Below are 15,212 nucleotides of genomic sequence, written 5' to 3' on the forward strand. Positions count from 1 at the left end.
TTTTATTTTATTTTCTCATCAGAGGCTTATTGATAAAATAGCTGTTTTAAATCACTTTCCGTGTACGTGAACGTGACGTGGCGTAGATATTTACTCACAAATCGGATGTTAATTATGTGAAATGTGATGTTAAATTAGTTATTTGAGTGATGGATGAAAGCACAAATTCCCCTTGTAAGGTAAAGAATATCTACAGCTGTTAATATAGCATTTCAATGCACTATCAAGAAGTGATTCTTGCTAAACTTCACAAATTTTATAATTCTGGTTTATTGGTGCATGATTAGTCATTTGAAATGGGTTTTTCGTAGAATCATAATTTTATTGATCCTTAATATATTATTATAATAATATGGTAGATAATAAATTGTTTACATTTGTTACATGTTATGAACATTTCATTTTGCTACCAGTTATTAAATGGTTAAACATCTCATATTAGTTTAGATTATATACTTCATTCAAAAATTAAACTAATATCATAACAATTACGCACAACGCTTTTCTTTATTTATTTGCAGTTTCCATAAATTTGTTTATAGACACATTATCCGTTACCATTTCACATGCTTCTTTGATTTTATTTTGATATCGCACACAATTACTAGGATTGCAATGAAGGTGTTGAGGTACAGTTGCGAAACGATTTGGAGCACCTGAGGCAACACCTCGCTGAAAAGGATGCTCATTTTGTAGCTCTAGAGGCGGAGTACTTCAAGTGCAACGCAAGGGCTACAGATCTAGATGAGCAGGTCAATACTTGGAGGGAAAAGTATGAAAGGTCAGTGATAAATTTGAAAATGAATCTTGAAATGTAAATTTGTAGTGTAAAGGTGGCGGTTCGCGCCGCGACAGAGACAAGCGACCGAGACAGGAGACCGCGGCCGAAGACCGCGACCGTTACTTGACGTTCGGCAATGTATAGGCGACAGTTCGCGAGCGAGACAGAGACAGGAGACAGAGACGCGAGACGGGAGACAGCGAGACGGTCGCTGCCCCAGACCAGTAGTGTCTCGTGTCGCGCTCAAAAAGCACATATGTTTTTGTCATCAAACATTAGGTGCTTGTTTACTAATAGCGAAAATGATCCTTCTTGGCCTCTAGTTAAATATAATTCTTTAATAGGTAATATTCTTTTAGTTTTGTATTTGTAATAATAATATAATAGCAAATCATCGTCTTCTTCTTCCTCCAATAGAACTTCTACTACTTACAGTACATGCAGAAGAGACCGAGACAATTGTCGCAGTCTTCGGTCGCGGTCTCCTGTCTCGGTCGCTTGTCTCTGTCGCGGCGCGAACCGCCACCGGTGTGATTTTATGTTTTGTTAAATAAAGATCTCTCTGATATCCTATCAGAGAACAATAACATTGTGATTGAGATAAAAAAACCATAAATTCATAATACATAAATTTTTAAGGGCCTAATCGAATTATTAAAATGAATTAATAAAGTCAATATTGTATGATAAGGTAATTACTTACACAATTAATAAAATATTAAAGGATCTATCAACACAATCAGTAGTTTTTCCATATATAACATCATATCCCTATTATGTAAATCTTTATGAATATTCCTCCTTTTCTTGGCTCCTTTGGCTGTTCTTTAGTTGAAAAATAGAAATCATTGTACCATGAGCATTTTTCCACTTTTTACAATCATATCAATCAATACATTAAAATCTTAACAAATATGTATGCACCTATACTTAGGAAAAACTGTGCATACATTATATAATGTTATATCCAATAGTAATCCTAACCCATTTTTATATTCACATCTTTGCACTGTTTGGTCTTAGATAAAACATGTAAAAATGCAACTATTAAAAAAGTATGTAAATACATATATTATTAATTGCAACCATAGTGAATTAACTCTTTGTAAACAAATCCAAAATAATTTAAATTTTTTTATTTGAATATCATCTTCATATTTCATTCTTTTTCAGGTTATACGATTCCCACAAAAGAGTTCAGAAACTGAATCAAGTGTTAGAAGATAAACTGCTGCAGATGGTGGACAAGATGAAAGGTGAAAAGAGCCAGCTGACCAAGGACATAGCCACTTTGTCTGTGCGCTTGGCTGAGTCGAAACATAACTACAGTATGCTGCAGAAAGAAAATGTATGTAAAAAAATGTGTGCGTGTACTAAGTACACACGTAAGAAGTGAAACTTCTTTATGACCTTAATTTTCAAAAAAATAATTTACTATAATATGCAACTTTACAGAAATACAAAAAATAAATAAATAAATAAAATAAATCACGCGTAGTAGGGATAAGAAAAAGATGGCACGTAACGGAAAAATGTCACGCGTAACGAAAAAATGTTACACTAAATTTTTTTCCAACCCCAATAAAGAAGTTTCACTTCAAAAATATGAGTATATGTAGTATTTATGTTTACTGATTTGATCATAAAATTTTTTATATTTAATTTATTGATAAGTAATTTCATAATCATAACATGTTCAGTGAACCAATTTGTTTGTTTACAGGAAAGATATAAAAACGACATGAACCTTGCAATTCAATTGTTGCAATGCAAGCCTGACAATTTTGTATCTCAAAAGTTGGACAATGTGAGTAAATCTAACGATAACAAACAACATTTCTATACATTTTCTTCATTTATAAATTATTCTGGCTTTGGAGAACATAATCGAAATTTGAAGTTCTGTGCTATGTATGTGAAGTAATATTGTAAACTATGTATTTAAAAAATTGTGCATGTCCCAATCACACATCCTTATGTGTCAAAGTAAAAGGATTTGATCAAATTATTTTTTTTATACAAGAATTAAAACATATTCTATGTAGCTGGTTATGTTTAATAGAAAATTAAATTATCAGATAATGCAGGAACAATGTTTTGCATTTAAGTTCAACCCCGTGGCGGGGGGACGCCCTTGCGCATGTCGCTACCAGGGTGAACCTTCAGTTCACCCACGCGTCCGCGTTAAAATGTAGAAGCCCTTCTGGCTAACATTAAGAAACACCACACAAAAAAAAAGGATTAAGTTCATATTTCATTTTATTTATATTTGTTCCAGCTCCCTGTAGATACACAGGCGCGAGTATCTCAATACGTTATGTCGAAAACACCAAAGACTGCCAGTTCAGCGGCTTCAAAGACTGGTAATGATATTGATACTTTTGACGCGAGCGAATACGAGTTTAATATTTCCGCATCTCTTATGTCTAAAATACTTGAAGATAGTATTCAAGATACAGTCACCAAGCATTGTGATACATGTACATGCTCTAAATCTCAGAGCAAACCGTTTTGCTACAATGAAAGTTATTATACTGTTTCCACTCAGACACAACTTAGTGGGGAAATGAAGAATTCTCTGTGTCTCAACTGCAATACAGAGATTAAGTCTTTGAACTCGGGTCTCAGCGTGAGGAGTGTATCGCCTCATGCTATCAAGGTTATCAATGAAAAAATTAACAATCACAGCCCGAGCCCAATGTTCATAGTTCCACAAACATTGCCAGTGGAGGCTAAAGAAAATGTGCCATTAATTGAAGTGGCTAAACCAAGCACTATAGTTGAAGTTCCGTCGAATGAAAAGATCGCGCCAGAAGTAAACACGCATGAAGCCAATATGAATATACAAAAAGAGGCTTTTACAAAACCTGATGAAATAAAAAGGAAGGATATGAGTATGGAACCTACTATTCATCATAAATTATGCGACAGGACAAAGACTTCTATCTCTAGTAAAAAAAGCAGTATTCATAGTGTAGGTAATGACGATCTACTAATCAAAGACATTCCAAATACGAAAGAGATTAAAGTTAAAAACCAAAGTCCTTATACAGATTCATTACATATAAGAAAGCATTCTCATAGTTCCTTGGGCAATGGTAGCCGAACTTCGTCCGTAGCTAAATCGACTGTTAGCACGCATAAATCTACCAATCAAGTAGGACCTGGGCCGCGATTCTGCCACTTACGTATGCAAGCTGGCTCCAAAAATATTTTGCTTGACAACGCGGAACCAGATGTTCCACCGGTTTTGTATCGACGACAAAGTAGATGTAACGAAAATTCTATATTCATAGACCTTAATGATGGCATGGACAATTTTATAGATTTGGAGAAACAAGACGACGATGCTAAAGTTAACAGCAACAATGAGACGGTAGTGGTTGAAAGTACACTGATAGATGTTCATGTTGATAATAACAACAAGGATTCAAATTCCAGCAATAAAAGTAATTCGATAAATCCAATACTTTTGAATGTTGTATCTTCGGCACCATTGCAGCCATTGAAGACACATAATTTCGCTACTAATAATGAACAGCATGTAAATAATGAACAAAGTATTACAAGTCAACAGAATTCATGCGAAATAGACAATTTATTGAGCGATTTCACTGTTGAAAACGCAGTTCCGCAAAAAGATCTCTCCCCAACTCCTATTGATGAAAATCCTAAAAAAGTTGATGTTACCACCCCTACCGATAACCATGAAGTGAAAATATTTAATTTCGATCGTTACGAACAAAACAAAGTAGCTAGTCAATATGCAAGACCTCTAAAGAAGATAGATATGTCACAATTTCATACCTTGGAAAACACCAAGATTTCCAAGGATGCTCCTCCTCAAGGTGTATTACCCAACAAGTATAACAAGAAAATGGATCCAGCTTTCAAGCCCGCAACACCGAACATAGTAAATGTCTATCCAAACTTGACCCAAACACATTTAAAAGTTAATGAAACTACTAAGATATTTACAAATGAACAGAGTACAAGCTCACTATCAAGTGACGACAGCGCTGCGATGTTACAAAAGCAGCAATTGTTACGCGTCGCCGAATGGGTCGAAAAGAATTTGGAACAACAGAATAATTTGAATGATCCATTGGAAGACGAATGCAGTTTCGCAAACCGTGCATTGCGACGAGACAACAAAATAAACAGGCTTACTGAAACATTAAACGAACTGGCTCTTAATATGCCACATCCTGTCAGTAAATACTCTAAAGCTTACAACCGCGATGCCCGTAACAATTGGATCCAGAATTCCATTGCAACTCACGCTAATCCAGAGAAAGCAGCTAAACATTCAGCAAACATAAAACTCATGAATAACGTCGCCAAAGAAACTATATTTCCAGTAGAAAGTGGTGACGCAACTGTGACAGAAATAAACGATAATACAAAAAGCCCAACTAGTAGCGAATTTGATCCGAACAAAGAATTAAGAGAGGCTCTAAAAGCGAAAGGAGATAAAGATATATCGCCGGAAGATTTGGCACGAATGGAATACAATGTCAAGCAATTTTTATTGAGCGGCCCGTATTGGGTAAACCCGAATTCGGCTGGTAGAAGCCGACGCACAAGCAGCAAAACTGAGACTGATGTATAATTCCAAACGTAGTTGTCTAAATGGATAACATTCCAAATTAATTCAGAACAGTGTTCATAATTTATTTATACATACGCTTAAATACGGCTTCTAATTTATATAGAGTTTTCATCGCTAATATGCTTTTGCAGGACGTACCTTAGATATTAATTGAAATATTGTGATGTGTGTAGAAGCTTTATTGTATAATTTAATTATTGTTTTTCAAAGTATTGTCAACCCTTTCCGAAAAGTTTGTTTTATATTAATGTTTGTGCTCCTAGTCTGTATTGATAAGTATTTTTAGATAGAATTATTATATAGTATAATGATTGTGATTATAGCTTAATGACTTGTGTTAGTATCACAATTAAGTGTCTATCTTATTACTATCACGGTGCAGGGTAAAATCTAAATACTTAGAATTTTCTTATTCTGATGAAAAAGTTTAATCAATAAAAACAGTTGTATGAAGCCCGAAATATATTTGAATACAAATAATTTATATGAAAATAAATTTTAACCAAAGAATTATAAATTTCTTCTCTTCCGTAGTGGCAAAGATCTTTTGGAGGGATCCATTCAGATCCAAATCCAAGGATTCTTTTCTCATGGTTTATGATATTATAGTTAGTTTATTTCTCTACTTATTTAGATTTTACCGTGTGCTCACAAATGAAAATGCAGAATACTGCATTAATTAACAAATTATTATATCTCGGGCAAATTTATACAAATGTAATCTCAATAGCGAATGCACATTCCTTGTTAATATATTATTGTATAAACCAATGTATGCAATATAATAAGACTTGGCTAAATAATATGCTGTAATTTCCATGTCATAAAGTAAATGGAGCTGCCATAATGAAATTCTAATATATCCTAGCATCACAACTATTTATAATTTGGACGTATACAAGTTTCTAAAATATGTGATAAATTAATTAGTACACAATGTACAAAATTATAGCACCACTATTTTGTAATGATGGTTAAGGTGAAAAATTCATATCTCTTTGATTAAATAATACAATTTTTATTTTCCTTTTTGGATTAATATTAATGAATTATTTTTATCACAGATTTATAGTGAATTTTTATTAGAATTAAAATCTATAAGAAAAAAATATATATAAAAAAATGGTTTGGTTTAGACAATCTAATTTAACATAAGTATGTATATTTCCAATACAATAAACATTTAATCAAAGGGATGTTTAATTTTTCAGAATTAGCGCTTTCCATATAGGAGAAATATTTTAAATTGCAAGACCAAACTGCGTTCGTTAGATTGTACACCGTACGATTCACTTGCCGGTGGCTGAGGTGATGGAAGTATATTTTATCACATTAGTCACGTTGTTAGATGAAATTATCCTTTGTAATATTGCCTTAACACTTGCATATTCATTATATTATTATATATAAGGATCCGGGTGTTACTTCCTTGTGCGTGAATATCTTACATACAAGGAAATGAGGTGATAAAATACGCTAAACTATGTCGTCAACTCCAAATTTATAATTCTTAAATTATCTATGACTCTTCTTTTGTACTCGCTTCTTTTTTTTCTATATTCTAAACATTTAAGTTTCTCCTTAGTTTGCGTACTATTCAATAAAATGACAAGTCATAATTCTTATGTATATCTTAAAGGAATATCAATATGAGAAAAATATACTTCCATAAGCTCGGATGCGTTTCTTTAGAAGTGAATCGCACATGGCTTGTTCGTATTAAACCGCAACTTTGCATCTACTAAAGTCCACATCGATTCCGTCGATAAAACATTATTGGGAATAGCTATATACACAATTATTTACGCTTTCTGCTTACCTGACAGACAGCTGATTCAATATTTTACTACTTGTAGTGTTATTTAATGGGTGTTTTAAAAATACTTTAACTGTATAATTGAATGGATTTATATTTTTTAAATAGCGTAGTTAGGGTAATGAGAGATTAGGATGGAATGTGGAAATTTTGCTATTTTTCGTGTGTAATTTATATTATAGCACAATTTTGAGAAAATATTAAAGCCTCCAACTATTATTCCAAAAATGACATTTATTTATTTGTTTTTATTTTGATATTTATGGTGCGATTTAACGACTATTTTTTATTATTGTTTTATCATCGAATTTAATTACTTTAATAGGGTTGTATAGGAAAATGAGGTTGTACTATGAGGCACAAAGTACTTGGCAGGATCTGGATGAGATATATTATGATTTGTAATGGTGTATATGATTATCTAAACGACTTTTATATTCATTTAAACCATATCTGAATGAAATTTGTTAGCACTATGAATGTAAAAGATTTTTTGACGTGAAAACAATAATTGTTTATTATTATCGATTTTATTTCTATGTGGTTAAGAATATTACAATAAGGGTTTTAACGATCTTATATGTATGGATCTTAGATTACAAAATAAAAGACAGATGGAGCGTTGCCGAACTAAACCGAATGATTTATCGTCATTTTCAATAAAGCTATGTGTGCTGTCATTTCGCCGCTGCACTGTACGTACACGGTGCTTCTGTGTGCGTGTAATGTTACCAGATATTGAAAAATTTACCAAATTTTTCCCCGACTACGGAAAAAAGAGGGTTATGTTTTTCGAGTTTATGTATGTATGTATAATATTTCTTTGACACGCCCTGCAGTATAAACCGTTGGACCTATTTTGAGTTGTGAGGTTTCATTGCAATCATCTGAATTATTATGTTATACATAAATTAGCAGTCAAGTTTTAATTTTTATTTTAATATTATTTCGGGTTTGTTGATATTTTTTTTTATAATATTGTAAAAATTCTTTTATTATATAAAGTACCTGCCTACTAAAGTTATATATGGACAAAATAATTGTATTCAAATTTTAATTAAATAAATTACATAAAAAAATGTGTGTGTGTACTAGTGTACACACGTAAGAAGTAAAACTTCTTTATGACCTTATTTTTTTAAAAATAATTTGCAACTTTACAGAAATACGTCGAATCACGCGTGGTAGGGACAAGAAAAAGATGGCACGTAACGAAACGAAAAAATGTTACACTAAATTTTTTCCATACCCGATAAAGAAGTTTCACTTCAAAAATTTTCAATATTAACTATAATAATTATATTATTTTTTATTTTTCAAAATATATGAATGCAAATAGCGGTAGTTTTTAGTCGAGAATACGGGACATTTTATTTTCATCATATACATCATGGAGTTCACATAAATTAAATCGCTAGCGAAAACGACTATGGCGTATTTAAGCTTTATAAAAGTAACAAAATAATGTATTATGCTTATTAAAATAATCTAATAATGATCATGAACCTTTAGTGCACTTTACAAATAATCACATTCACGATCGAAAAATCCAACAGCATTACCCTGAAGATCTTTTAACCGTTTTACCGTTTTACCAATAAAAATGGCAAATTCCTTTTTAAAATACTGGCAACATACGTTGAAGTTTTGTATTCCTTCATATCTGTAAAATTATTATTCGTATAAAGAAATAAATCAGCCAAATAATCTACAGAAAACCTGTGAAACGATGTTTTATCTTTTTTTTTGTTTTCGGGAACAAATTTTACAGCGTTTTATTATCACAAGACAGCATTTTTTACTAAAATTGCAAACCCTTTTTGACGTATTGCATGACACTATATGCGCTATAGCACTGGAGCAGCGACGTATTTGCTTTTGATTTCGTATTTTCTTTGACAAGGGCGACGGGCGGTTGTCATGCTCCATCTGTATTTTATTTTGTAATCTAAGGTATGGATATAAATTCGGTACGAAAATACCTACGTATTTTCATTACTCGATTCTTTAAAACCTGTTTTACGTTTAATCTAGTTCCGGTTGAAATTCGAAAATTTTCCAATGAAGATCAAATCTAGATATTTTCGATATTTTTGAGTTAAAATGAATAAATCTTTCCTTAATCTGAAATTAATACTCAGCATCCATCCAAATTATGTTGTTATAAAATATGATCGAGGATGAATGCTAAAAAGAATCAAAATTAAAAAAAAAAAGGTTACCACAAGATCTTATTACGCTTCTTATAATACTCTTTCATGAATTAAACTATGTTTGTTTTTTGTTGAAACTAGTGTTAAGTTGATAGGTCTGCTTGCTGAAATTTCACGAAATGCTACGGCTGGTCCATACATAGCTTCGGCGGCGTAAATTGTAAACGTGTTTATTTATTAAATACATGGTGATTATATGGTATTTTATTTTACACCACTATAATAACCTATGTATGAAAGTGATAAAATATTGAAATAAGTATGAAAGCTATGAAATTATTCGTAGCCATTTATTGTGAGCACTTATGATGATAGTACCTATTTTAAATGGCTGCCAAATAAGACTGGCAATCAACGTTTTTCTTGCATTGTTTTTATTATGTCTATTTTTTCTGAAATTCTAAGTCAGTATAGTAATGAAACAAGATGATAAAAGTACCAGTTTAGGAGCGGAAGATTTATGAACATCACTTAGCTCTTTCTATTTACGAACGAAGCGGACTTGAAGGGAATGGAACAGCAAATTAGAATTGTTGAGCAAAGCGAAAAGCTAGCAAAAAATAAGAAAGCCCAGTCTATTTTTTATGTTGCATCATGTGACCTTTGATTTTGATCACGATTACAATACTTAATGAGCCTGCCCTTCTCACATTAAAAAAGGGTAGTTCAGTAAGATGTTCATCAGCGCATGTAATATATAGTTTATCTTACAAGGAGCTAGCGGTGTTATCTTCAATCAGAATGACGACCTTCGCTTTTCCAAAATAACTTGTCCATTGTGTGCGTGGCCTTTATGCAGCATTGTTTAGAACGCTACTGATTTTTGTTCAACATGAAATTTTACCTTGAATGTTTTAATAATTGACAGCGCAGTTGTTTATTATTTTACGTCGCATTAAGCAATTAACTGCTTAGAAGCTTCTTCATAGACATTGTATCTGGAGTTTATTCTAACAAAGAACATAAAAGACCATTAGATAGTCGAGTGTCCTGTGGAAACCCAGGAAGCTTTTCTAAAGCGAAAGTCAATCAAATGTTTTGCGTGGAATACTTTCAATTCCTTACAAATATTGCACGGTTTGCTTCGCATTCTGCGGTAATGGCTTCGTAATAGCTCTTCAGTTGTTAGCTGCAAGTGAACGACCCGCCGATTCGCGACACGCGTCAGGTGGCCCAGCTTAAGCTATTCCTTACACAAATGCAAGGAAGAGGTCGACGGTGGACGGACTATTTTCCCATAGTCGCAGGACGTTCTAAATGTGCGATTTAGATTGTTTGATCGGCTCTTCTTAATGGTGGAAGAATTTAGATCTAAGTTCCCTTTACATTGAATAATATTTATTGAGTTAAAACTTAGAAATATAAAAGTTAGAAAGAACGGCTTAAGTTCGTACATTTATTAGGATAAATATACATTTCTGTAATAAGTATAAAAATAAAAAATATTTCTTTAGTTAAATAAAAAATTTGGGCGATAGGAAAAAGAGGTTAATTTAATTTTAATTTTTGTGTAGAGTTCTCGTACTCATTACCATAAGATTTATTAATAGCTTACCTAATGATTTTTGAAGTGTAGCCAACATTATATATTTTAATACTTTAGGTAATAGACGTTTTTTTAATAAATTTGCAAGGTGTAGCCCTTGATACGGAAAAGCTTCGGAAAAGTATATAAATTCCGATATGATCCCATTTATATTATTGTAACCATTGAACCTTTGACCTGTTTAAACTTTAAAATTACGTCTCCCTTGTAATATGGATCGTCGGATACCTGGCAAAAACTGACAAAAATTGTTTTTAACAAAAAACAAGTCTAGTTAAAAAACCGACCATTACGTATGCATAGGTACCTATTAAGCACTAACTTGCAGCAGAGTGTAACTTTAAACTTTTCCGAGGCGTTTTAATCATTATTTAGAAATAGTTAATAGAAAATTATTATCGTACTGAACCATATCTACTACTACTTGTAGTTAACTAGATAAATGTCCATTTTATTCTAGGTATTAAAAGTTTAAAAGGATACAATGTAGAGATATTCGATTAAATTAATATATACTCTAAAACGGTCAATAAGAAATATTAATATTATTATATGCATGAATGACTGAGTTATTGACAAAACACAAAGGTACAACACGATTGATATACTTAACTAATCTTTTTTGAAAAATTGGTTAAAAGCTAAGAGTCGAGTCAAGAATCGTAATTGATTGCTAATAGTTTTCTAACGAACCGCTTAGCATAGGTATAGCTATAACAAAGAAAGTGTCGCTAATTTATAAGCGATTAAATAGTTTCAACGTGCGTGCTTCCTTCGTCTTATTCATATTGCCGTACAGTACGGTTCATGTAGCGGTACTATCGAAATTTCTATACATTTCTTTATGTCAACGTTTTAGTTCTCTGACCGTGAGACAATATGCAGCCCTACAAGAGGTCGTGCAAAATTCACATAACTCATGAAACAGGTTGTATAACATTACACTCTGGTCTCTGTGTGGTCCAGTTTCCATATGTTACGTTAGTTACGTTTTGTAGAATTGCAGTGGGTAATGTTCTTAAAGCGAAAAGTTAAGCTTTTAATGCTCGAAGCTAACAGTTTAAACAATGATATAGCCCTTGTTATTGATATTGTTAACGGGAATTGGTTGTATGCTTCTACCCATGTAGTAACGACAATGGGAAAAATATGATTATGTGAGTGATATGATAATTATTTTTCTTATGAGAACTTATGTGCTATAAACACAGGCTATAAATGTTTATGAATATTAACTAATCTTTTTGCTTACACGTTGAAGTTTTAATTTGTTTGACATATTTTTGTGACACAATTTTAGCAACTATTTGGAAGCGCTATTTTACTGGGTTTTCTGGGGGTTATGTTTACTGAAATGATCTAAATACCGTAAAAAATCGAACGCTATCACGCGATTTATTTTTTTATTAAACACGTTATGAATTTTAGTAACTAATTTTGGTGGATGAAGCAGAAAGTACGTTTGTCGTTTTGCCTTATCATTATCCCTCACAAAAATAAAAGAAGACACCTACACAACTAAGATAATTTTCAGTGTACAATCTGAGATGGAAAATGAAAGGTTCAATGTTGAGAAGGCCCGTTGCAGTAAAGACGAGGCCTGGAGGCGAAAGTGTGGATGTCTTCGAACGAGTGAGAAGTTAAAGAAATTATTGGACAAGTTCCCGGCGCCGCCTCCTCCCTCGCCAGATGAGTCTACTCCGGTTACTTTAAATTCAAAAGTGAGAGAAGTTTCTGTAGGTAGAAATTATAATATGCGGCATCTTAGTAGTAAAGTAAAAGTACTAAAACACTAGCCTGAAAACTACTAGCACTCCGCCCGCGGGTTCGCCTGCGTCGTCAAAGGAAAACCCGTATAGTTCTCGTTTCCGTGGAATTTCCGAGATAAAAGTATAGATAAGATATCTTAATAAATATAAATTTTCTTACAGTTGCATAATGCAACCTGCATATCTGCATATTGCACACAAGTCCATAATAAACTATTTTGCCAAGCCGAAGTTGCCGCTAAGACGAAATTGAAGGACATTGAAAATGATGTAACAATAAAAAAGGTGAACTAGTATTAAATAATTAGTACGTGTAATTAGTTTCGTTCGTTGTTGTAATTAGTTGTACTAGTAGACTTCCTTCAGAATCATTTTTGAATCGTCAAAATCCGTAATGTAATAACTATTTACCACCGGTTTGGAAAGCATTCTATAGAAAAGAACCGACAAAAAGCTCTTTAATTTCGCGATGTATATTATATTTATATCATGATAATTTTCCGTAAAAATTTTACCTTGATAAATTATAATAGTTACTTATTCCTATTTGAACGTGAAGATATTATGTCATAGGCACGGTCTTTATGTGGACATCGTGAATTCAGATACGATCGGTTAAAAAGTTATTTTATGATACAAAATGATTAATCCCACGATAGTTAAATACTTACCGCCGCATAATGTAGAGATTATTTAATATAAGAAATATTTTTTACTGAAAAATTTTTACGAAATACATAGTTACTATAATTTCTTAAACTACAGACAAGCATTTAATTGTCTTTTCGTAGAGACTGATAATAATTATAACGATTATTATATGGACTCATATATACAGAGTATAGACTATGTATATATATAGACTGACAATATTACGAGTGCTAATACAAAAAAACACTAGCTCATGTAATTATGATAGTTCAGGAAACTCTGGATAAATATTAGCACTTGTTGTAATGTCAATAAACAACTTATTGCGATGTTCTATTTAGAACAAAATTGTCGCTGAGTTTGCCACTTCTCATTGCTCTACCAAACGTCTTATTCCACAGTCTACACTATTTTAACAATGCTTGGTCTAAGCCTTAGACTCTAAGGGTTATGATTATACGAGGTCTCAATTCTCATTAACGTCAGTCGGAAATAAAGCGTAATGCTATTTGTTTAATGCTAATTATTAAATCGTAGGTATACAGATTACAGGCGATTAAAATCTCTAGGTTAAGACCAAGTACAATTTAATTATGTGCAAACCAAACTCATTGAAATGGTGTTTATGTTAATGTTGTTTTAAAATAATTTATTATCATACAGTACTAATAATTTTATTTTTACTTGTTATCATGGATGATTTAAATACGATAAATAATTTAAAAGAATGATTTATATTTTAAACTAGTTTTCTACAATTCCAAAATGTATGTATTTTATCAAAAGCGGGTTGAAACGTTTATAATTTCCTTTAAGGTTTATAATAACCTTCAGCTGCTAAAACCTTATTAAGGTACGAACTGAAAAAACAACTCATACATTACCAAGACGTATTTTACTTTAGGATTTCGACAAATAAAGATTGTGTTTGTCTCTAAACGTAAATTTTAAACAGGACATCAACAATGTAAAGTCTTGGCGCATACTTCGTGAAATGGTGCAGCTTCTACAATTCTCAGTGACGGCGACAGCTTTGGCTCTGTACTACTTGGTATACTGCTACATGCAGCTAATATACTATACCCTGTGGAGCGCTGTCTACTTCCATAATGCTGATGGGTTTGTGTTCTAAATGTATTGTACTTGTAGAGTAGTTAGAGGCTCTCTTACTGGGATAGAATTTACTCATCCTATATAAGTAAGTATGAAAGGTGAAATCGATAATTTTAATGTATGTACCTATTTATTGCAATGAACAAACTATAATAAAATATAAATATTAATAATTGAAAGTGATTCGACTCACTCCAAAATAACTCAAACATATAACCAAATAAATTATTTCATTATCTGATAGATAGATAGTTCACTATAAGATAGAGTTTGCTCTAGCCATTAAGAAAATTACCACTTACCTACCGAGTTTTACATAAAACATGTTTTGTTTTTTTTTTCAGACCTATGAAGATAACAATAACAATTGTAACGATAACGTCTCTGGTAATAGCTTTCAATTTAATAATAAAATTCGAAAAAATTATCGGCATAGGTTTATTTCAATGAATCAAATATATAGAGCGATGTGATAATCGCCATTCATTGATTTGAATTATTCACAGTTGATAGATAACTGAATTGTCAAAAAGTATTTAATTAACTACGTTTTAAATAAACAATGTGATGAAATGCAATAGCTTTTCTTATTTGTAGCTTAGCTTGTCTCGAAGCAATAAAAATATAGATACCTACACCAAATCCTGAAATGAAAAATAGTAACTTTCAATATCTGAAATATTTAAATGAATTCTTTCTATTTGGTTAGAA

The 15,212-nt window shown here is 32.1% G+C and overlaps 2 protein-coding genes across 2 annotated transcripts; both read left to right on the top strand.

Moving 5' to 3' along the window:
* Window positions 1-72: 72 nt before the first annotated feature.
* On the top strand, window positions 73-7,784 carry LOC149907008 (uncharacterized). Its single transcript, XM_090104064.1, has 5 exons — window positions 73-179; window positions 609-781; window positions 1,955-2,129; window positions 2,505-2,588; window positions 3,060-7,784. The coding sequence occupies exons 1-5, from the start codon at window positions 150-152 to the stop codon at window positions 5,391-5,393; spliced, it is 2,796 nt and encodes a 931-aa protein (XP_089960190.1). The 5' UTR covers window positions 73-149; the 3' UTR covers window positions 5,394-7,784.
* Window positions 7,785-12,506: 4,722 nt separating this feature from the next.
* LOC149907009 (uncharacterized) lies at window positions 12,507-14,960 on the top strand. The gene is made up of 4 exons (XM_090103702.1): window positions 12,507-12,689; window positions 12,900-13,022; window positions 14,344-14,507; window positions 14,846-14,960. Exons 1-4 carry the CDS (start codon window positions 12,516-12,518, stop codon window positions 14,949-14,951), a joined length of 567 nt encoding a protein of 188 aa, XP_089959828.1. The 5' UTR covers window positions 12,507-12,515; the 3' UTR covers window positions 14,952-14,960.
* The last annotated feature ends 252 nt before the right edge of the window (window positions 14,961-15,212 follow it).

The sequence above is a fragment of the Colias eurytheme genome, chromosome 7 (genome assembly GCF_061535395.1).
Source record: "Colias eurytheme isolate Ceu_HAF_F1 chromosome 7, ilColEury1 Martin Lab GWU primary, whole genome shotgun sequence".
Classification (NCBI taxonomy): domain Eukaryota; kingdom Metazoa; phylum Arthropoda; class Insecta; order Lepidoptera; family Pieridae; genus Colias; species Colias eurytheme.